This window comes from Eulemur rufifrons, chromosome 17 (assembly GCF_041146395.1).
Source record: "Eulemur rufifrons isolate Redbay chromosome 17, OSU_ERuf_1, whole genome shotgun sequence".
NCBI lineage: Eukaryota > Metazoa > Chordata > Mammalia > Primates > Lemuridae > Eulemur > Eulemur rufifrons.
This window is the reverse complement of record NC_090999.1, coordinates 50,159,183-50,182,986: the sequence shown is the minus strand read 5'-3', so window position 1 is coordinate 50,182,986 and position 23,804 is coordinate 50,159,183. Positions and strand designations below refer to the sequence as shown.

At 43.6% G+C, this 23,804-nt stretch overlaps 1 protein-coding gene across 2 annotated transcripts; it reads right to left on the bottom strand.

Moving 5' to 3' along the window:
- Window positions 1-984: 984 nt before the first annotated feature.
- On the bottom strand, window positions 985-18,922 carry F2R (coagulation factor II thrombin receptor). 2 transcript variants are annotated; one of them, XM_069492084.1, is made up of 2 exons: window positions 18,632-18,922; window positions 985-3,684 (listed from the first exon to the last, which is right to left on the bottom strand). In XM_069492084.1, the coding sequence occupies exons 1-2, from the start codon at window positions 18,717-18,719 to the stop codon at window positions 2,489-2,491; spliced, it is 1,284 nt and encodes a 427-aa protein (XP_069348185.1). In that variant the 5' UTR covers window positions 18,720-18,922; the 3' UTR covers window positions 985-2,488. The 2 variants fall into 2 exon arrangements, with proteins under 2 accessions (XP_069348185.1, XP_069348186.1); XM_069492085.1 differs by having other exon boundaries at window positions 985-3,423.
- Between the last annotated feature and the right edge of the window lie 4,882 nt (window positions 18,923-23,804).

The following is a 23,804-nucleotide window of genomic DNA, read 5'->3' as shown; positions in this document are numbered from 1 at the left end:
CTATAATCCAGGCATCTGAGTATGTTCTCAATGATAAAACCTTGAATTTAGCTGAGAAGGGAGAGAGAGAGACAGCGCAAGCTAATCACTCAACACTTTTGGCAGAAATGGTGCTTTTTTTTTTCTTCTCTGTTTATTCTTCCAGATCCATTCTCCATGCCCAAGAAAGCTGATCTCTATGGACTACTTGGCCTCTGGGTTTTGGGGGTGGTAACAGCTTCCCTTAATTGCTGCTCTCTGCGGTGCTTCACCATCCCCTGTTGGTTCCCTTAAACCTGCCCATGCCCCTGCAAATTACCTCTGCATTAAACGTTCTTCAGTAAAACCCTTAAAAGTGTGCCTGGGCCAGAAAGATACAATAATAATTTATTCTAAACAGATACCAAGCACATTTGCATGTTTATTAATATAGGTTACACTTTTAAGAGTACACATAAAAACAGTGACATAATATTTTATAAGTATAGTAATGACAGTCATATTAATATTTTAGTATATACAGACTGAATAAACAATGACAGTAAATCACTGATTTAGATAAAATGAATATAGTAACCACATTAATCAAATCAGTGCTAGCTTCAACTTACAATACAGGTACATTACTTTTATGTAAATTAATCTATGGGATATAGAAATAATTTGTTCTTTTAAGCAGATAAACATTTGCCTTGCAACTTCCCCCTTTTTGTTTGTTTAAAATGCCACTATTTTTTCATAAGTATAAAAAGATGTTTGAATAATTTTCAAATTAATTTGTCAAGTCCATAAAGATTTTCTATACTCTATACTTATTAAGGGGTTGAAAAATGCTTTTAAAATAATCTCATTAAATCTTAAGAAATGTAAATGGGAAGTATAGAATAATTTTCCTAAATTGCAATTTCAACTGTTTTCTTCTGTTATTTCCAACTAGACATAATCGATTCTTGATAGAACACCTGATTTGAGTAATCTATTGTTGTTTTTTTTTTTGAGGGTCTCACTTGGTCACTCAAGCTGAAACGCAGTGGCGTAATCATAGCTCACTGCAGCCTCCAACTCCTGGGCTCTAGTGATCCTCCTGCCTCAGCCTCCCAAAGTGCTGGGATTACAGGCATGAGCCACCACGCCCAGTGCTGATCTGTACACATCTTGCATTGTGTTATGTTTTCATCTTAAGTTATAACCACAGGAAGCAGTAACCCCAATGTTCAAAGTAACCCAAATGTTCAAAGCTGACAGGCCTTGCTTGTGTGAAACATGCTTGTTGACAGCTGGCTAAAAGCACTTTTTGACATTACACATTGATGATAGCTACATCACATTATATCCATGCAGCGTCTACTTTGCTCTTCTTGAGGGCAGGTCTCAGTCTTCTTCCACTCTGGACGCTGGCACCCATCAGAGTGCTCACAGCACATAACGGTGCTTCCATGTGAGAACTAGCCTTGCGGGACAACTGCTGGACATGAGCATGCCTTCTTTCTCTGCTCTTGAGCGGGGTTACAAGGGCTTTCATGGTCATTACCTCCTAGGATAGCACATTCTGCTTTGCCAGTTTCTAATAAATGTGATCAGTTCATAGCCAACCCTTGGGGGAACCCCAGGAGGATGGAGCAAACACGGTGGTCCCAATCTCGCTGCTCAACCAAAGTCTCAGCTGCAGGGTTTCTGGCCAGTCTGTGTCTGACGAGGTCCTACCGTGTATCTGCTGCCTGGAGTTCTCCATTAGGGGCACATGCATGCAGCTCTCCGGGGTGGGCTACTCTGACAGCCAGCCTGTGGTCACTAGGGGCACTTATGCTCAGTCTTGGTTTACATTTATAGTGTGTAAAACATCAAAAATACTACCCATATCAAAACTAGGGCTTTTAATCTATTTCAATAATTTTAAGAAATCAAACTTTGATGTTTAAAACACTAGAACTTCTTCTATACACAGATAGTACTAAGCCTTATCCCTCAATAACTTAAACATTGCTGTCAAACAATTTCAAAATACACTTATTTGCAAAAGCTGCGTAAGTCTAAACTATGGAATCCTTCGCTATTGATGGTCACTTTCAGATGTTCAGGGCTAAAGGTCACTAACCTAGACTTTGCATGTAAAATCAGAGAATTGGAGATTATTTCTGTAATTGCTGAGGGAGTAAAAGAGAGGGTTTCAAAGTACCTATTCTATACAGCACTGCAAATAATACATGTTGTGTGCATACATATATATGTATATGATAAGTCATTGAGATATATCAAGAAGTGACATTTAGTTATTAACACAGCATTGGCAATACTCCCTTGGAATAACAACATTGTCTTCTATTCTTGTTATCTTTTCTGGTGATTAACAAAAATATATGCTTGATGGCTCTCATAAGCAGCAGGCGTGCAAATGATACATTGCTGTTTTAGGTGGTGCAGTAAATACAGTTTAGGCAGGTACTAGCAGAATCCACAGGCGATTCACTTTTTTAACCTTTTCTTTTTAAGCTACCAGTAGTCCCTTTTCCTAAGTTAACAGCTTTTTGTATATGCTATTATTCAGGTTACTAGAGCAGGTGTCCATTTTACTTGCCATCAGCTGACCGCTGCTGTTGTAACTGTTGGGATCGGAGTTTTCTTTGCAGCACAGGATACTGCAGAGGTATCTCTGGCACTCAGAGGAGGCGTAATAGTAAATCAGGGGATCAATGCAGCAGCTTATGCTGCTGACGCAGACACAGAGGAGGTAGGCAAAGTAGGCGGCCTCTGTCGAGGAATTGTGAGAGAGGAATGAGTAATGCACAATCAGGAGGATGTTCGTGGGTCCGAAGCAAATGATGAAGATGCAGAAGACAGCAGCTGACAAGAACAAAGCCCGGGACTTCTTGCTCCGGTTGGCAACTGTGGAAGAGCTAAGACATCGAATGATACACACATAACAGACTGTGGAAATGAGCAACGGCACAAAAAAGAAGACAGCAGAGAAGGCTGAGAAGTAATAGGCATAATAGCCTTCGAGCAGGGTTTCGTCGAGCACATCGTGACAGGTGGTTATGTTGAGCCCCGGCACCCGGGTGGTCTGCTCCTTGAGGAGCAGAGGCACCACCCCCGCGATGGCCATAGCCCAGATGGCCAGACACGTGACGGAAGCCCTTCCCAGAGTACGCCAGGAGAGGGACTGGATGGGATACACCACAGCCAGAAAGCGGTCAATGCTTATGACTGTCATGAGCATGATGGAGGCATACATGTTACAGTAAAACGCTGCAGTGACGAAGCGACACATTTCAGACCCGAACTGCCAGTCGCTGCCAGAAAAGTAATAGCTGATCTTGAAGGGGAGCACGGACACGAAGAGCACATCTGCCGTGGCCAGGTGTAACATGTACACCACCGCCGGCTTCTTGACCTTCATCTTCAAGATGAACACAACGATGGCCATGAGGTTTAGCGGGAGACTTACTATAAACACGCCCGTGTAAACCGAGGGGACAAAGAGAGTCAACCAGGGGCTGGTCAGATATCCGGAGGCATCTTTCGAGATGAACACAGGGGGCCGTTTCTGAAGAGGACTGCTTTTATTGATGGCAATTAACCTGTCTTCCATGAACCCACTTTCATTTTTCTCCTCGTCCTCCCCCAGTGGGAATGGTTCATATCTGTCATTGAGATTTCTGAGAAGGAATGACCGGGGATCCACAGTAGCATTTGTTGCTTTTGAGTCTGAAAAATAAAATTTTAAAATTAAAAAAAAAAAAGTGAATGAATTAAAAGAACAAAAGAGACAAGAAGAGAGCATATTTTACTTTTGTTTATTTTTTGTTTTATTAGGAGAGTGGGCGGTAAAGAGCAGGTGACGCGCAAATAGCCATTATCAGAGAATAAGCTAACGCAAAATACGGTGCCACATTTTGTTGTGATATAAGCAAACCCTTTTAAAACTCTGCTCCTCAAAGGGACAAAGGAGGATGATATGCCTTCAGAGATCTACACTGCAGACATCAAGAAATTCCTGACATGAACCAAGCAGTGATTTCTTTTCCATATTAGCCACTGTCTACATAAACAAAACACTCCCAGCTCCTATGACTTCTCTTTCTTCCACATGCCTTCATGGGCACATTTTCTCTTTAGTTTGCAGCTATCCCGTGAAACCCATTCCCCGCAATGGAAAAATCCACATAGACAGTGAGACTTTTTTTTTTTTTTTTTTTGAGACAGAGTCTCGCTCTGTTGCCTGGGCTAGAGTGAGTGCTGTGGTGTCAGCCTCACACACAGCAACCTCAAACTCCTGGGTTCAAGCTATCCTACTGCCTCAGCCTCCCGAGTAGCTGGGACTATAGGCATGAGCCACCGTGCCCGGCTAATTTTTTCTATATGTATTTTTAGTTGGCCAGATAATTTGTTTCTATTTTTTTTTTTTTTAGTGGAGACGGGATCTCGCTCTTGCTCAGGCTGGTCTTGAACTCCTGACCTTGAGCGATCCGCCCGCCCCGGCCTCCCAGAGTGCTAGGATTACAGGCGTGAGCCACCGTGCCCGGCCAGACAGTGAGACTTCTTATGTGTTATGGAGCTAGAGGCAAATTCAGAGCAGGACCCGGGACTCCCAGTTCTATGTCCAATGTCCAGGGGACAGTAGTTTTCCTCTCCTCTTTTGGTTTGCTGACACAGTAGAATGTAGCAATCTGTCATCACATCTGGGGCCAAACCACAGTGCCTCGGGTTATCTCCTAACATAGCCACAAGGTATCACCTCAGGCATTGTCCTGCTTCCTTCCTGAGTGGGTTAACAGCAGCAGATGTTCTCGGCCACTCACGCCAGGCTGATGGCCTCCTTTAGCTGGGTTCTAAATGCTACATGCCTCAAGGTGCATGCCAGGCCAATCAGGGTCTTTGGAGTATTAACCAGGTGTCAAAATAAAGGCTCAGCTGTAAACATCCTGCTAAGCAACACTTAGCAGCTGGAATCCAGTCAGCTTTTCTTCCCAAGAAGTCTTGCTAAAATTCTGCCACTGAAAAGAAATGACAAAGAGCCTTTGTTGGGCCTTGGGAAGCAGAGGAGGGAAGAGAGAGTATGTCAGGTTTTAGTCTGGAATGTCGGTTCTTAGTGCACTCAAGGCCGAAGAATGATCAGATGCACCAAAGTAAGGCAAGCAGGAGGTGAAGTTTATTGAGGGGGAGTAAGATAGGATTATAGAGCAAGAGCAAGGCATAGGTTTATAAAGCATGACACATATGCCACAGATGATGACCGGACACCTTGTTGCTGCAGAAAAAGAGAGCTTGGTTATGGTCTGGGTCTTGTTTTATGGTGTCCGGATATGGTGTTCAAAACGTCACTTTGGAACAACTTTGATTGGACAGTTGGGGGGCTGCATGACCTGAGTCTTACTGCGCATGTGGGTTCTAAGTCATTTTCCAGACTTTATGGTACCCATGTGTCTTAGCCCATGAGCTAGAGAGTCCTCTGCATTCTTTTGCAGCTGGTGTGCCAAGTTCTGATTGGCAGATTCGTAGGGTGTTCCCTCCTCCCTCAGGTATGGAGAATCAGGGTGGGGCAGGACCAAGATGGGGGCAACAGCACCCACTTTCGTCCCTAGGAGACCCGGAATCCCTCACATTCTACCTAACAGAACCACAGAGGAACAAGGGCAAGGTCTCTATCACTGGAAGTGCTCACAACAAAGGCTAGATATGCAGGTCACTTATAAGTGATGTTAGAAGATTTGAAAATTGGCAGGAAGTTGGACAAGTACAGTGGATTTTCAAACTTTTGGTTTAGTTTTTCAGCAGTGGAACCCTTCTTGTAAACAGAAACTTATAGGGAGAGGCATAATGCAGTAGAAGAGAGAGTTCTGCTTCTGGTTCAGCTCTGTAAGGTCCTACCAGATCCAGCCATCCCTACCCTCTGTCCCCCAATCAACAATCTGAAGGCATTTAGGTTTACAGGGTGGTAGAAAGGGAGAATCGAGGAGGGAAGGGGTCACTTTTGGAAGAAAGAATGGCACCTGGTAATTTTCTTATTTTCAGGGACTTTTAGCTTGAAAGGCCAATGCCAGTGCCTGTGATGTTGTGAAATATATATCTGGTCTTCCTCCACATTTCCTGTCATATAGCTTTTAAAGTCCTTGGAATCTCTGGAATGATGAGTGTCTTTTATATGCTAATGAGAAAACTGATGGCTCGGGCCCCTAGATAGCTTCAGGATGGGGGCTGAGCACCCAAAAGACCAAGGCAGGATTAGAGGGTTGTGACTTTCAGCCCCATGCCCCAACCTCCAGGGACAGGAGAGGAGCTGAAGGTTAAGCTGGTCACCAATGGCCAAGGATGTAATTTCGTGGATGAAGCCTCCATAAAACCCCAAAAGGACAGGATTAGAGGTAGGGATTCTGGATAGCGGAACAGGAGTTCCTGGTGAGTGGCATCCCAGAGAGGGCATGGAAGCTTCACGCCCCTTCCCACATACCACATGCATCTCTTCCATCTGGCTGTTCATCTGTATCCTTTGTAATAGCCTTTACAATAAACCAGTAACTGTAAGAAAAGTGCTTCCTTGAGTTCTGTGAGCCACTCTAGCAAACTAATTGAATCTCAGGAGGGGACCATGGGAACCCCCGGATGGATGGTCAAAAGTTCTGGAGATTGAGCCCTTAACTTGTGGGCTCTGACTGTATCTCCATGAAGACAGTGTCAGAACTGAGTTAATTAGAGGATACCTAGCTGTTGGTGTCCGCTGGAGAATCTGCCAGAGAATCGATTGCTTGGTGTGTGGGGAAATATCCCCCAAACATCTAGTGTCAGAAAAACTGAGTGAAGTGCTATGTAAGAGAAAACAGTCTGGGGAAAATATTAATGGACTGGTTTTTCCTATATCACACCAGTGCCATAAAAGGTGACTAAAACCCAGATAGAAAACCTGTAGTCTTTATGTTCCGAAGAACCAGGGGACAGAGTTCGGGGCAACCATAGTCACTGGAGAGTTAGGAGAGAATCTCAGGAAGGAAAAAGCCAAACAGGGGGAGCTCTGAACTCCAGCGTAAATTCTGTTCTAGGCTTTGGCTGACCCTTGAACCATGCATGTGTAGGGAAGATGCAAAACACCTCTGCTCCTCTCCATACTTCCAGAGTTTTTTTCGCTGATTCCTTCCCATCTGGATCAGCTGTTGCTTCTTACCTTTAGATTTTCGTTTGGATAATGACACACCCTGTTTAGTCTCTGAGCCAGTAGGTGGATAAAATGCAGTATACGTATGCCATGGAGTTCTACTCAGCCACAGAAAACAATGGTGATCTAGCACCTCTTGTATCATCCTGGATAGAGCTGGAGCCCATTATACTATGTGAAGTATCCCAAGAATGGAAAAATAAGCACCACATGTACTCACCATCAAATTGGTATTAACTGATCAACACTTAAGTGCACATACAGTAATAACATTCATCAAGTGTCAGGCAGATGGGAGAGAGGAGGAGGGGATGGATATATATACACCTAATGGGTGTGGTGCGCACCATCTAGGGGATGGACATGCTTGAAGCTCTGACTCTGGTGGGGCAAAGGCAATATATGTAACTTAAACATTTGTACCCCTGTAATATGCTTTAATAAATGAAATAAAATAAAATAAAAACAAAAACACCTCTGCTAACGATAAAAGAACTGAAGTGATATTTGAGCTTCTGCTCAAGAGAGACAGTCTGCAGTTTAAGTCCAAATTAATTGACTGGTAAAACAAAAATACCATTTGAAGAAATATAATAAAATACAGAGTCTTCACAACACAATATCCATGATACAATCCAAAATCATTCAATATAAGAATAATCAGCAGGTTCTATCAGATCTAACCGTCCTTAGATAAAAATCATAAACTCTGACTTCCCTCCCATCTCATATCACACATAAAAATCAACTCAAAATGGATTAAAGATGTAAATGTAGGATCTGAAACTGTAAAACTACCAGAAAAAAAAAAATAGGGGAAAAGCTCCACGACATTGTTCTGGGCAATAATTTTTTGCATATGACTATAAAAGTAAAAGGAACAAAAGCAGAAATAGACAAACGAGATTATATCACACTAAAAAGCTTCTGCACAGCAGAGGAAACAATCAACAGTAAAGAGACAATCTATGGAATGGGAGAAAATACTTGCAAGCCATAAATTTTATAAAGGGTTAATATTCAAAATATATAAGGAATGAAAACAACTCAATAGCAAAAAGACAAATAAATCAATTTAATCTGTCATGGGATTAGTTAAACCAACCAACGAACCAATAAAAAAATGGGCAAAGGACCTGAATAAACATTTCTCAAAAGAAGACATACAAATGGCCAAGAGGTACATGAAAAAATGCTTAATATCATTAATCATCAGGGAAATGAAAATTGAAACCACAATGAGATATAAAGGCAAAACATAATAAGTGTTGGTGAGGATGTAGAGAAAACAGAACCTGTGTATACACTCACTGTTGGTGTGAATACAAATTAGCATAGTCATTATGGAAAATAGTATGGAGGTTGTGCAATAAATTGAAAATAGACTATCATATGATACAGCAATCCCACTATTGGGTATATATTCCAATGAAATAAAATCAGTATGTCAAGAAGATATCTGCACTTCCATGTTCATTGCAGCACTATTCACAATAGCCAAGATTTGGAATCAACCTAAGTGTCCACTGACAGGTCAATGGATAAAGAAATTGTGCTTATACACAATGGAATACTATTCACCCTTAAAAAAGAAGAAATCTTGTCATTTGCAACAACGTGGATGAAACTGGAGGACATTATGTTAAGCGAAACAAGTCAGGCACAGAAAGACATACACTGCATAATCTCACTTATTATATATAGAATCTAAAAAAGTTGAACTCATAGAAGCAGAGAGTAGAATGGTGGCTACCAGAGGCTGAGGGAGGGTGGGTGGATTGGGGAGACACTTGTTAAAGGATACAAAATTTCAGTTAGACAGGAGAAATAAATTCAAGAGATCCACTGTACAACATGATTCCTGCAGTTAATAACAATAGATTGCATACTTGAAAATTGCTTAGACTGTAGATTTTAAGTGTTCTCACCCCCCAAAATAAGTATTTACTGTAATGCATATGTTAATCAGCTTCATTTAACCATCCCACAATGGATACATATTTCAAAACATCACGTTGTATAAAATAAATATATATAACTTTTTGTCAATTAAAAAAAAAGAAAGAAAAGGAAGAATCAGAAAAGTATGACCCAGTCTCAAGTAAAAAGACAATCAACGGAAACCTATTTCAAGATGAGTCAAATATTGGAATTAGCAGATAAGGATTTTATAGAATGTATAATAACTACGCACAATAAAGAAAAATATTTCATTGAAATGAATGAGGAAATAGGACATATAAGTAAAAAACTAACAAATGAAAGTTCCAGAACTAGAAAATAAAATACAACACGTTGGTATCTATTTCCAAAATGAAGAGCAGAGCTAGCGTAGAACCAACTGCCTGCCAGTAAAAGGTTGAGGTCAAAGTACTTCAGCAAGGTCATGAGTGGGTCCCCAGAGGTGAAGGGGTGGCCTGGGGATTTGTCACAGGGACAGGACAAATATCTCCAGTGACAAGTCTCTGAGTATACATTTGTGTCTAGATTGATCCTCAAAGATACGAACTATTCCTATTCATCTCTGAATCTCCAGTACAGAGCCCTGCACATGGTAGGTACTCCTTAAATTAGTGACATATTTGCGTTCTAATATTGGTTCTGCCAGGAGTCACTTAACCTCTCTGAACTCAGCTCAGAATCATTTAAATGGGGTTCTGACACCTGTCTGGCCTACAAATCTGGCAGCTGGGAGCATCCCCTGTGAAATAGGATGTACACTCACTTGGAAACTATAAAAATTAAGCAATTTAAGAAATTATATTGCTGTTCTTACTATCTTTTCCTTCCCACTTCCATGTAGTATGCTTTTAGACCCAGTTGTTTGGTCATTCAATTATTTTAAATTACAATGAAATCTAGGCTCCCTGTTCCATGCTATTTAGCCATGTTTAGTTTTTCAGTATGACGAGGGACATGAGCAGGTTATAAAGTGTATATGCCAAGGGTTCAGAGTTGTAAATCAAATTTCGAATTCACAGCCCTTCCAGAAGTATCACTCTCTTCTCTTCGTGAGGTGTCTAACTTATTCTATATTCACCTTGACACAGTCACACAGAGGCCTGACATTGGTACCGACAGCTCTTGAAGGATGTGAAGCTATCCTCAAGGTTATAATGAATGTGTGGGGGCTGAAAGAGAAGAATGAATGGGTTCTGGCACTTTAACAGCACAGAAACTCGTATCCATAAAAATCCTGACCTAGAGGAACTTTAAAATAACACAATTCTCCTCTGCTGATCCTCTAGGATCCTGGCTAGATTAAGGACTTTTGTAACGCACAGAGGGGAAAAAAGTGCACATGAACATACACACACACACATATGAATCAAGATGATACCTGGATGAGGAACCCAATTTGAAAACTACCGCATGCTCATAACTAAGCTCCTTAGACAGTATCACTTCATCTGAAAATAAAATTGTCATTAGGCTATACTCTGTATTTAGTACTTTGGCGATAGGTACTTGTTTTTCAAAAATGTCTTCTCTGGCTAGGCCTTCTCAGTACAGTTGATCTGATCTGTTTATGACAGAAACATTATACTCATGGAAACATGAAATTTTTATAGGCTAGAACCCAGAAAGAATGTATAACCCCTTGATTAAATATCACTGCCTGAGGTGTTACTTTTTATTGCCATTATAGGTTTGATATTCTGGTTTTTGTGAAAGTAAAGAATGTCAGCGAAAAAAAAGTATATGCCAGCATCAAAGAGAGAAGAAAACTAATGCAAGGTGACTAGATAATTCCAACTACTTCAAGCCCCTTAAGCTGAAATTCGAGTATGAGCATCATGCTCTAGGTTTCTCTAATTAGCTCTAGAGTGGTTTCGTTACTGAATATGCACATTGCTAAATAACTTAAATATGGACTCTCTAACTCTGGGGATTTTTTAAATTAGTGAGTCAGGCAGCGCTTTTTCTGGCTTTGATGAGATCTGGCCTGGAAGCAGAGGGGTGACTGGATGGCCTTTGAATGTCCCATTTGATCCTGGGATTTACTGGATGCAAGCATCCCATGACACACCAGCCTCAGCTTTGACTCACTGTTCTGCCCTACAGGGCTCACGCTTTTTGGGAGCTAACAAAGCAGTCCCGGGACCTTGTCCACATTCCCACACGGAGCAGGACAGTTGAAACCGCACTACAGGCTACAGAGAAATGGAGAGGAGGACAATGGAAAAATAACAGAAACACATTAACTCTGTCAACTGGAAAACAGCAGCATTGTTGGAATGCTCAAGTCCCCCACATTCAAACAAGCACCATTTTCCAATGGGGGGTCTGGGGGGTGTAGGGTGGCGAACGTTGCTGCTTAAAGAAATGGCTGGTTCCAGATCTGGGGTAGGGAAACATACAAGGTGAGCCTTGGACATCTTCAAAGAATATCAGGGTTGGGCCAAAAAGACTCTGCAGTCAATCTGAAGGGGTTCCCCCTGGCCAAGGATGTGACAATTTGATCATCAAAAGAATAATGATGAAATGAATTAAAACATTTCAACACGTTAAGATCCATGAATTCAAGGTACAGTCAGCCAGATCCAGTATGTAGAAAAGTCTTTAAGACAGATGGCCCAGTTTGACAAATAAACAGCAATAAAAAAGAGGTGGGGGGTGGGGGACAGTTCCATGTTAAAATGTTGTAGTGGACCTTGTTTGATACTGATTCAAACAAACCAGCTGGTAAAAAGCATTTATGAGACAGGAAAATTTGAACACTGACTGAATATTAGATGATATTAAGGAATTATTTATTTTTTATGTATTATAACGGTATTGCAGTTATGTGAAAATAGAGTTCTTTTCTCTAAGGATATATACTGATTTTTTTTTTTTTGGGGGGACAGAGTCTCACTCTGTCACCTAGGCTAGCATGCAGCGGCATCATCCTAGCTCACAGCAACCTCAAACTCCTGGGCTCAAGTGATTCTCCTGCCTCAGCCTTCCCACTAGCTGGGACTACAGGCATGTACCACCACGCCTGGCTAATTTTTCTGTTTTTTGTAGAGGTGGGGCCTTATTTCTGCTCAGGTTGGTCTCGAACTCCAATCCTCCTGCCTCGGCTTCCCAGAGTGCTAAGATTACTGTCATGAGCCACCACGCCCAGCCTATACTGATGCATTTATGGAGGAATTTGCTTTCTAATTACCCAGTTGGAGGAGGAGGAAAGTTGAGGGTACAGATGAAAGACGATTGGTCATACGTACATAATGTTGAAGCTGGAGGATGGGTGTGGGGAGTAATTATACTGTTCATTCTGAGGTATGTTTGAAAATTTCCACAATAAAAAGTGAAAAGAAAAGCAAAACAAATATTTTATGTGTATTTACTTGCCACTAGAAATTAAGAGCAAGGATTTTTGGTTTTGTTTTTCCTTTGTCTTAGTTTGGAAGGGAAAAAGTTCTTGAATGTTTGTGTGAATACAGTCTTACACTTAGAGAATTTATTTAATATCAACTCTTCAAAGGCTTTTCTGGAATATGAAAAAATTGGCACATAAAACATTTATTTTCTGAGCACCTACTGTGTGTCAGGTACTTTACTTGCCTTACCTCATGTAAATCTAACATTTCTATGAGATAAGCTTTACAGCCCATCTCATAAATGACAGCATGGAGGCACAGAGAGGCCAAGTGACTAATTCAAAGACACACAGCTAGGAAGTGGAGGAGCTAGGATTTGAACCTAGACCTGCCCAGCTCCAAAGCTCATACCTTTGACTACACCACACCATCCTGTCTCTTGAAACACCTATGTTTCATGACCTGCTCCTAAAAGAGTACCCTCTTTTTCTCAGCATTTCAACAAACAAATGAATCTCCTTATCCTTTTAGTTAAAGCAGGCAATATGTGGACATGTGAATGTATAGCTTAAGGTGACAAGGCCCACAGTTATTGCTTGGGAATTCCGGAGTTCTGTTGACCTTTGCCACACATCAAGCACACATGCCAACAGCCCAGCCCTTACAGACAGGACAGAGGTAGTAGGAAGACATTCAAGGACAAAACAGAAAATCAAGTCTTTAAAACATTGTTTTAGATGGGGCAGAAACAAGAGCCATAAGTGAACAAAAATCTCTGCTGCAGAAAAAGCAGAATTAAAGGTAGAATTCTTGCCTGACTGCAGGGTCAGAAGAGGCTGCCAGGCTGGGCGCGGTGGCTCACGCCTGTAATCCTAGCAACTCTGGGAGGCCAAGGCGGGAGCATTGCTCGAGGTCAGGAGTTCAAGACCAGCCTGAGCAAGAGCCAGACCCCGTCTCTACTAAAAAAAAAAAAAAAGAAAGAAATTAGCTGGACAACTAAAAATACATAGAAAAAAATTAGCCGGGCATGGTGGCGCATGTCTGTAGTCCCAGCTACTCGGGAGGCTGAGGCAGGAGGATCGCGTGAGCCCAGGAGTTTGAGGTTGCTGTGAGCTACGCTAACGCCATGGCACTCTAGCCTGGGCAGCAGAGCGAGACTCTGTCTCCAAAAAAACACAAAAAAACCAAAAAAACAAGAGGCTGCTGGTATCAGAGGCTACCTTTCCTCCCAACTCATGTCCAGGAGCAGGGACTCCTCTGGAAGCACAGGAAAGCAAGCCTAAGAAAAAGCTACAAGAAGGGAAGTTACAGAGAAGTAAATACAGGTGTATCCCAGGCCACAGCAGGCATAAAGACCACACAGGGGAAGTGTGTGGGGCTCTTGCCTGGAGCCGCCTGGTGAGCTTAGGTCGCTAGTGGTCTCCCTGGGGGCTACTCTGACTCGATGGCTTTCCCCATTCCTTCAGGTCTGTCCCCCACCCCCACCGCCCATGTCCGTGGAAAAACTGTCTTCCATGAAACCAGTCCCTGGTGCCAAAGAAGTTGGGGACTGCTGGATTATACAATGTCTGTTCCTAAAGTTATAGAAATTTGTTTTCAAGTGTAAATTACAGATTATTCCTGTCATTTCAAAAGGCCAGTTACTTTTGAAAGCAAATAAAGAATGTATAAAGGTCTGTAAGGGCATTTTAAGTTGGGAAAACTTCATTGGATGCCTTAAGATGGAGGATAACAACCTCAGCTTCAGTGTGCCCCTCCAAGTACAGTGACACAGTCAGTGTGGGACAGGGTATTTGGGGACACGAAAGCTCATACTTAGAAAAAAATTCTCAGCCTATAGACAGAGCTATTTACTATGACAATTCTAGGCATAAAGCAAGACAGAGGAAAAGACAGAATGAAAGAAATCATAAAATAAGGAAACAGAAAATTCTGAATGTTAAAACTGCAGAGTAGTCAGTACTAGCATCATAGTCAAAAATAAACCAAGGTCATGGTTCCTAATGACTCTTCTGACAACAAAGATGTTTTTGTGAGTGTCTGCAACGGAAGGGGAGCCCGGTACTCATGAAAACTAGTTAAAGGGGAGCTCCCCAGACACAAAGACCACATATTATGTGATTCCATTTTTATATTAAATATCAAGAATAGGTAAATCCATAGAGACAAAAAGCAAGTTGGTGGTTCCCAGGGGCTGGGGGAAAGGGAGAACGGGATCTCATCGCTTAATGGGTACGGTATTTCCTTTTAGGGTGATGACAACGATGTGATGTAACTGAGTAGAGGCTGCATTTGTACATTATAAATGTACTAGATGCAACTGAATAGAGGCTGCATTTGTACATTATAAATGTACTAGATGCAACTGAATTGTACACTTTAGTATGCTTAATATTATGTTATGTGAATTTCACCTCAATTTTACAAAATAAAAGAAGGGAGGAAGGAAGGAAGGAGAGTTCCTGGGTAAAAGAGGGATGAATATCCACAATGAGGAGAGCAGCAAGATCAGAAAGCCAGGGTCCTGAGGACCCCACTGTCCCGGGGGAACTCCTGCTCAAGGCCCAGCTGACTTCCAGACTGTGAGGGTGACAGGGACAAAGGTGAAATGACTAAAGGCGGCAGGCAGGGGCAGAAAGGACACAGGGGAAGAGACCAGACAGAAGCATTTTGGAAAAGGAACAAATTCGGAGCTGCTGAGAAAGTGCAAGTTGGGGTTCACAATACACTGACCTGTTCATACATAGAGGGCTGCGAAACGCTGAATGAGGAGGATAAAGGGAGTGGAAGGAAAGGCAACCAGCAGAGGCAACAGGAGAATATTCCCGAGAAGAGGGCTGGGAATGCCTCAAAAATTTTTCCTCACACAAAGGAAGGGTAGACAAATTAGGAGAGAACATGCTATTTTTATATGTTCTATAAAAATAAAGGCAAAGCCACCAAGGAATATTGGACAGATAGATAGTAGAGTAGAAAATTACTTGCTGATTCATAAAAAATTTGACTTTCAGGCTTCAAAGAGCTTTCTGGTCTGCTTAGGGTAGAACCACTGTCCAGTTTCCTGTCTTTCTGTTTGGACTAAACATCACCATCTCTTGTAACAGCCAATTAATTAGCATGTTCATGGGTGGGGATCTATTTATAGCCTGCCTTATCATCTGTTAGCAAAAGACAGTGGCAGTGTACCATAGTCCATGCATAAATGCTTACTGAACACCTCCCTGGGCGACCAAGCCAACGGGGCACAGACTTTGCCTCTAGGAGTACTGGGAGCACAGTGGGGTCAGTTCTCTACTGTGGGGGGTGGGGGAGTCTGAGGGGTCCCTCTCTGCAGGGGGCGGTAGAGGAAGCCTGCGCCAAGGAAAGATTGGCCTGTGGTGAACTCCCCATTCCACAAGTCTGTGAATTATTCATTTTCGGTTTTGTTTCCTTCTCTGTAAAATGGGGATGACATCTACTCCAAGGGCTGTGGCAAGGAATAATTAAGATAGTGTATGTAACCTACCTAAGCAGGGTGTCAGCAGTAGTAAGTGCTCCATATAGGGTAGCTGTTTTTAATTAAATGTGAACGTGCGGGCCGTGGGGTGTGGGGAGGGCATTCTGGCCAGAGGGAGTGGCGTGGGGACAGAAGCCAGAGAAAGCATAGCTCCTTGGGGGAGGAACTAGAGGGTGGAGCTGGGTGAAGCAGAGGATGTGTAATAGGAGGTGGCTGGACAGGGGCTGGGACCCTCCTGCAAGGAGAGGAGCACCTCACTCCATGCCACGGAACCCGGCTCGACCCTGTGGGTAGGAGGGCGGCACATGCAGTCACCCACTCAATCCATTCTGCCGTAAGTCACCACCGGCCATTCTTGAATGCTTTCACCCTCTAGAGTCTTATAAAATTGATAAACATCACCTTTTACTCTTGGACACTGGCCCTTTCTAATGAACATACGTCATCTCACTTAAATTGTCTGCACCAAGGAATGTAAACTGGTTCATCAATTTACAAATTTCTCAGCAAGTATCTGCTGAGTGAACATTTGTTATAGACTCCATGGGGATAAATAGAAGTTTATAATCCTATCAGGAGAGATGAGATATCCACAAAGTAACAAGGTAGAAAATGCCAAAATGAGCGTGAACAAAGCCAGAAAGTGCAGTGGGACAGCCCTGGAGGGGTTTCACAGCCCCTCTTAGCACATGCAGCTGGTGGTCCTGGGCAATAAACAAACACTTCTCTCTCTGAATCTCTCTCTCTCTCTCAGCAGTGGCACAGCAAGGACTGGAGGGGCACTGTTGGATGGTGGGAGTGGTCTCAGAACCAGTGTTTTATGACAGACACTGTTTAGAATTCCTGGTGCATGGTGATAATAAAAAGCAGACCCATTTTTGGTTGATTTTATTAGTGATTTTAAACTCTGTGAAGACAAAGCTCTATTTATTCCCTGCACCAAAGGTGTGTGGATCATTGCAACAGCCCTCTTTCCCCATCTGGCTAGCCTCAGTTTCAGAATCAGCAAAAGGTGATAAACACCACCTTAACAAAGCATTTTGAGAGAGCGACATGAGACAATCTAGGTGAAAATTCCTCCTGGCTCAGGGCTTGATGTGGAATACTGCACTTACATGAGCTTCTTTTCTTCCTTCATCCTCCTTTCTTCCTTCCCTTCCCAAGTGGTTCCAGAATCCGGTGTTGACAGATTAGCCACTGTGTGTCCACTTGTCTTGCTGTCTACACTAGCACTGTCCATCTAGCACGCACCACTCCTACATGAGGAAGGAAGCAGCATGGCAGAAACCAGCAGCCTTAACTTCACTCCCTAAGAGAGACCAAAAGCCTTCCTGGGGGACTACTGTGAGGAAGGGTGGCTACAGCGGATGTGGCATTTGTATAAACCTGTTCTTCACTCGCTATCCAAATCTCAGACACAAAGTTGTATTCTCAAGAGCTTGTCCCAAAATAAAATTGAGCAAATTACATAATAGTATGTGAAATCATGTACCATCACACACAATTTTTCCAAACACTCTCGGCAGTAACGCTCATAACATCCACAGGCAGGCTGGCGAGTTGCTGCCAAACACTGGGCCCCAGTCTGGGTCTCTTAGTTTTCCCCAAAGCATCTCCTCAAACCTCACCCTGAACAAAGACAGAGAGCAGAGAACACGCTACATCTTTGTCACCTCTTAATCTTGATGTATCTACACTTTTTTTTGTGAGTGTGGGAGCAATACAGAGTGCACAGTCTCTCACTGATAAGAAGAAAACCCACGAAAATTAGTTTCTTTATGAAAAAATGGCTAAAAGTTTATAAAGTACTATTGTTACTAAGAAATTCAAAAACATTTTTCTCACTTTATAATAATTAGTGCCTTCACAGGCTAAAAACAACTCCTCTGCCCAGCTCTGGAGGTGTAATATAAAATATCTGACCAAATAAATTGACCAAATCTATTTGTTTCATAGTGTTAAATGTATTCTAAATAAGCTGTCTCTTTGCAGCACATCAGAAATTTCGTTAAGAAATACTGGGATCCCACAGTGTCTGCGGGAGCCTGGTTCTGGGAGGAGTCCCTTTCCTCAACTCACTTAGAAGGAACGGCTTCTAGGTTAAGAAATAAAACCTCCCCCCTCCCACCACCAGCCGGAGCCTACACGGTTATCACACATGTATCTCGCACCTTGAGCACCTCCTGGGCACAAAGCCGCGCCGGGGACTGCTGATACCGATTCTCTGCTAAACGTGCCCAGGGACTGACTGGGCTTTTCTCTACGCCACTTTCCTCGCCTCTAAAATGTGCAAGAAAAAAATTCCAACAAAGCAAAACTTCAGCGGGAGCGGTTCTCTACTTTACATTGAAAAGACCAGAACGTTTACTGGCGGGAGTGGTCCTGGGAGAAACAACCACACAATGACCACGAAGCCAACGCGGGACCGCAGGCTCCCCCAGGGGAATCTGGCTCCCCACTCCATATCCAATACCCCGTGGCAGGCGCGCTGCATCCTCCAAAACCGCGTGCAGAGGGGCTGGCTGGGGTGGGCACGCCCCACCTGGATGTGACTGGGGGAGACTCAGGATCTCAGCCCAAATGTTTGGCTTCCGAAGGAAACTGAGGCAGGGGTGAGATCAGGGCACCCTCGCACCCTTGCCCATTTAGTCCCCGCTCCGTGTCCTCCCCGTCCCGCCGACCCACTGGCAGCCCAGCTCTCACCTGGCTTGCGGGCCCGGGTGCGGGCAGACAGCAGCGGGCCGCACAGACTGAGGCCGGCGGCGACGAGCAGCAGCCGCCGCGGCCCCATTGTCCGGAGGCTCCGCGCGCCGCTGCTCCAGGAGACTGTCCCCGCCTCGGGCGACTCGCTCAACCTTCTCCCCTCACTTCCGCGAGGTCCGGCAGCTGGTCGGCGCGGGCCGGCGGAGCGCGGGCTGCGAGCGGGCAGAAGCCGGCGTCTGGGCGCCCCTCCGAGCGCCTGTGTCCCGAGGCGGCCCGCAGCGCGCGGGGCTCTGGCGGGGGCGGGGGCGGGACCGGGGTGCGCGGGCACGAGCGGCGCGAGCCGGGAAGGGCGCCCCCCGGCGCGGAGTGTGCGCCTAGACGCGGTCTCTGTTTGCCACCGGCCTCCCGCTCCCCATGAATCCCGCCGCCGCCGCCGCCCGGCTGGCCCCGCGCCTCGGCCACCTGGGGCAGCTCCTCTCGCTCGGTGCCCCGCCCCTGGCCCTGGCCGCCGGCCACCGTCCGGCTGCGGAATCCAAACGAGACAGTTTTTCCTTTCGGCGCCGTTGACCTGCGAAGCTGTCAGTGACTCAGACTGGCGGGGTCCTTGGAACAGGGCCGCGCGGCTCGTCGGCTGCCCCTTTGGCGGGTCATTACCCTCCTGGGAAGCGAGGACGACCACAGCGAGCGCCCCATCCAGGATGCGCCCGGGGGCCCCGGCCCCCGCAGCCCCGGCCGACGCCTTCCTCCCTCGGTGCAGGGCGCCGGGCACCGTGTCGAGCGCTGGGGCCGGTTTGCAAAGTTCGGTATTTAGCTAAAAGTTTGCCAGTCACTTCTTGCTTTTGTGACTTAGAGATAATGGATTAATAGGTTCACTACCCGACAGGGTTGCCCCCACGTGGGAAAGGTTTGGGCAGAATTCTTGATGTTTGTCATTCGTTTGCCTTTATTTTGCGAAGTTAGACATTTTCTACGCCTGCCACTTGTTATTTCACAGACCCGCTGCCTGCGAGTGGGACCAGCCGCCCCCTACCCAAGAGCAGCGTCTCCCTGCCTCCTGGGCGCGGCCTCACTTCTTTCTTCCCCTCCCAACCGGAGTCACCTGCGGCGCCTTGGGGGAAGGGCGGGAGCCTGCAGGTGAGGTCGCCCCGGGGCGGCGGGCGGCACGCAGGCGCCCCCAACCCTGGGGATGCCCAGGGGGCGAAGTGTAAGTTTCCAAGGGCCTTTCACGTTTCTTTGAACGATACTACAAAGGTTTGGCTAAATTCAAAGCATAGGCAGGGGGACACTCGTCTCGAAACTCGCTAAGGGCCCTCAGGGGGACGTCGCGGCTGAGGCTCGCGGGAGGAGCTCTCGGCTTAAAATGCTTGGAGAAGTCTCTGGAGAGCGTGACTTGCAGACCGCAGCAGGAAATGGGGCCCCCAATGGCTGTTTCTAGGAAAGCTAAGCCGGAGCCCCTTCTTGCAACCCACAGCACTGATGGGCAGGCGTGTTCTGCACCCTCTGGGTGATAAGCTGCAGCGGAGATCGGGTTCCTAAAGTTTTTAAAAGGGAATTTTGCATGAAGACTATCATTCCCCAACTAGAGCCCTGACCCTTAAGGCAGAGGAGAAAGTGCGATCAGAGACGGTCTCGTGCTTCCCTATATCCCCCCATCGCCCTCACAGCACAGAACCTTGTTGCACGCTGAAGTTACTCAATAAATTATGGAATGACTCAACTAAATAATGCTATTTAAAATCTGCCCCAATTCAATTAATTCTCCTCGGAAAACATATCCAAGAGGAGATGTGAACCATTAAAATTACACATTTCTCCACTACTAACTTACACTATTTCTCATCATCCCTAAGATGCCATGGATTTTAAGATTCATCATTTTAACCCATGTATCACGAGAAAAAAATGCTGCCAATTAAACTGACAGACCAATTTAAGGGTTAAGTAGAAAAAGATATCTTATTTTTTTTTTCTCATTTTTTTTTTTTGAGACAGAGTCTCACTCTCCTCCCAGGGCTAGAGTGCCGTGGCGTCAGCCTAGCTCACAGCAACCTCAAACTCCTGGGCTCAAGCCATCCTCCTGCCTCAGCCTCCCCAGTAGCTGGGACTACAGGCATGTGCCACCATGCCTGGCTCATTTTTTCTATATACATTTTTAGTTGTCCAGATAATTTCTTTCTATTTTTTAGTAGAGACGGGGGTCTTGCTCTTGCTCAGGCTGGTCTCGAACTCCTGAGCTCAAACAATCTGCCACCCCGGCCTCCCAGAGTGCTAGGATTACAGGCCTGAGCCACCACGCCCAGCAGAAAAAGGTATCTTAGAATCAGTGAAATACAGTGTAAGATATAAAAGCAATAAACGTGACAGGAATTTCTGACAGTTCAAGGATATAAAATGAAAAGTAAAGTATCTCCTGCCACCTCTCACCCGGATGACCACTGTGTAGTTTCTGGTCATCATTGAAGAAATTAGGCCGGGCTCACGCCTGTAATCCTACCACTCTGGGAGGCCGAGGCGGGTGTATGGTTGGAGCTCAGGAGTTTGAGACCAGCCTGAGCAAGAGCTAGACCCCCCAAAATAGAAAGAAATTAGCCAAACAACTAAAAATCCATAGAAAAAAATTAGTTGAGAATGGTGGCACTTCCTGTAGTCCCAGCTACTCAGGAGGCTGAGGCAGTAGGATTGCTTGAGCCCAGGAGTTTGAGGTTGCTGTGAGCTAGGATGACGCCACGGCACTCTTAGCCCAGGCAACAGAGTGACACTGTCTCAAAAAAAAAAAAAAAAAAAAAGAGAGAGAGAGAGAAGAAATTGCATCCACATACAAATATATGTACGTGTATATATCCTTAAAGTAAAAATGGAATAATGCTATGACCCACACTTTAAAATTTTATCTGTTTCATGGGTTGAAAATGTTTTTAACCATTAAAACAACTGTAACGTTTAAAAGGCTGCTTTTGGGGCTTAGTTATTAGAACAGAATGTGCCTGTAGTGACAAAAAGAAGGCTCTTGAAACAGTGAAATGCTTAAATTCTGTGTGCATATTGAGTATTCCTTCTAGGAATATTTCTGCAATTTGCATTTTTCTAGACTTATTTGATACATGTATATCTAATTCTTGTAAAACTATAGTATTCCCTTGTATGCTCTTTCTAGGAATATTTCTGCAATTTGCATTGTTCTAGACTTGTTTTACATATATCTAATTCTTGTAAAACTTTATAGTATTTCTTTGTATGCATATAATACATTTATTCATCCTATTTTATCTGTAGTTTGGTTCCCATTTATATTCTTAATATAGCTTATTTTTGCTTTTGTTCCTGAATTAATCTGGCCAGAAGCTGGAAATGATTATTTCTCAGTGCCTTTTTGCTTTTATTATTTTCAGTGTCATGAGTTTTTACATTTTTAATTCTTTCTTTCCTTCTACTTTCTTTGGGCTTACTTTTTAGTCTAACTTTTCAAACTTGGTTTGTTAATTTTCACCTCTTATTCAGAGGACCACTTTACATTTTGCAAGTTTTGATATGTACATATATATAATTCAGGTCTAAATATTTTGTCAGTATAATTCAGTCTTCAACTGATACATTGGAAGTTTTGACTTTTTTTATGATTGATTTCTAATTTTGTTTTATGGTCTGGTGGTGGTGTTCTATTTTCCCTGTTTTGTCCTCAGACTTTACAAAGTTCCTACATTTATACACTCATTAGAGATTTTTTTCAAAAATATATCAATCCCTTTACTCCCTTTTTTTCCATACCACCCATGCCAAAATCCCTTTGTCATTTAGAGCAAATGTGCATAGTATTCGCAGAGGAGAAAACTACTAGACCAGAAACGATAAACATATTCCCCAGGAAGGAAATCTCAGCTTTGTAGCATCACTCATATTGAAACCACTTGATATTAGTTCCTGGTTTTCATTTTTTGTTTTAACTTATCTGGCACCAAATAGTATGAGTCATTAGCCATCTTCCCATAATGTTTACAGTATTTAGCAGTGTTTTAAAACAAACGTGGCTTCAATGTGGTAAAAGTTTTAATCCCAAGATGACACGAAAGCAGTTTCTTTTAAAGCATTAGATGATCTACCTGCTTCAGGTATTTTGGTTACCACTCCTCTATTCAAAGCCCTCCAAAGGCAACAGTATATTGTAAGAACTTGCTTAATAATTTCCTTTTGGAAGCTAATGGTGGTGATACCAGAGCTTATGAGAAATGAAGCTAAGTTGTATTCAAAGTAGGTCTGAGATACTCCAGTTTTTGTATAGATACAGTCACATTTGTTTTTTAAGCAAACAGAGGGTTTGTAATCAGGTTATAAGCTAACCAACAGGAGACGTATTTCCATCTTTTGTTGTTAGAAACTTGTATTAGTAGTTTAGATTTAGAAGTAAAGTTAATCTCTCATAATAGATCAACAACTGTATTCCCACTGTGGATATAATGGTGGACTACCCCTATGGTATAGGGGGCTAAGCAAAGGTCAAATTCAGTATCTGTTAAAAAGAAAATGAAAAACAAAAATTTTCATTCCAGTTAAATAAGGTGAACATAACTTTCTGTTCTTTGTTGTTTAGCTGAGACTTTAAGGAAAACAGTGAGACAACCTAGTACAGTAAATCTGCATGAGCTATTTTATTTGGAGATTAAGAGGATATTTTTACACTGAGATAATCAGTAAAAGCCCCATTCATACAAGTGACAACCTAAAGTAATACGGGACTCCTGAGGGGCGGTGGGGTCTGTCTGCTTTTCAGTCCATTTCTAGAACCCATGTCCGTAGCTGCCATTTACAAGGTACTGCCGGGCTCTGAACTTAGAATGACTAAAACACAGCTTCTGCCTTAGAAGACTCTGTTGTAACCTGTTACCAAGTTTTGGTTTCTGTAACAAAGGCAATAGGTTTTGCAAAAAGCTAACCAGTACTAAGAACATGTAATGTTCACTAGAAATTTTCAAAGTATAGACTTTTACCATTCGGAGTTCTGTGGTTGGCCTCTTGGAATGTTTGAGGAATACCACAAATCCCTACCTAACCACAGTCCAAGTCATAAAAATGATATTATGAATAGCATCTTTAATTAGCGTCCAACCACATACATACACCAACTACACATTATAGTTCTGATCTTTCATATTAGACGGTGATCACACCAAGTTGTTTT

Coding starts and splice junctions, on each gene's coding strand:
- F2R (XM_069492084.1), bottom strand. CDS start 18,719: ATGGGGCCGCGGCGGCTGCTGCTCGTCGCCGCCGGCCTCAGTCTGTGC. Junction 3,685..18,631: donor CACCCGGGCCCGCAAGCCAG/GTGAGAGCTGGG, acceptor TTTATTTTTCAG/ACTCAAAAGCAACAAATGCT.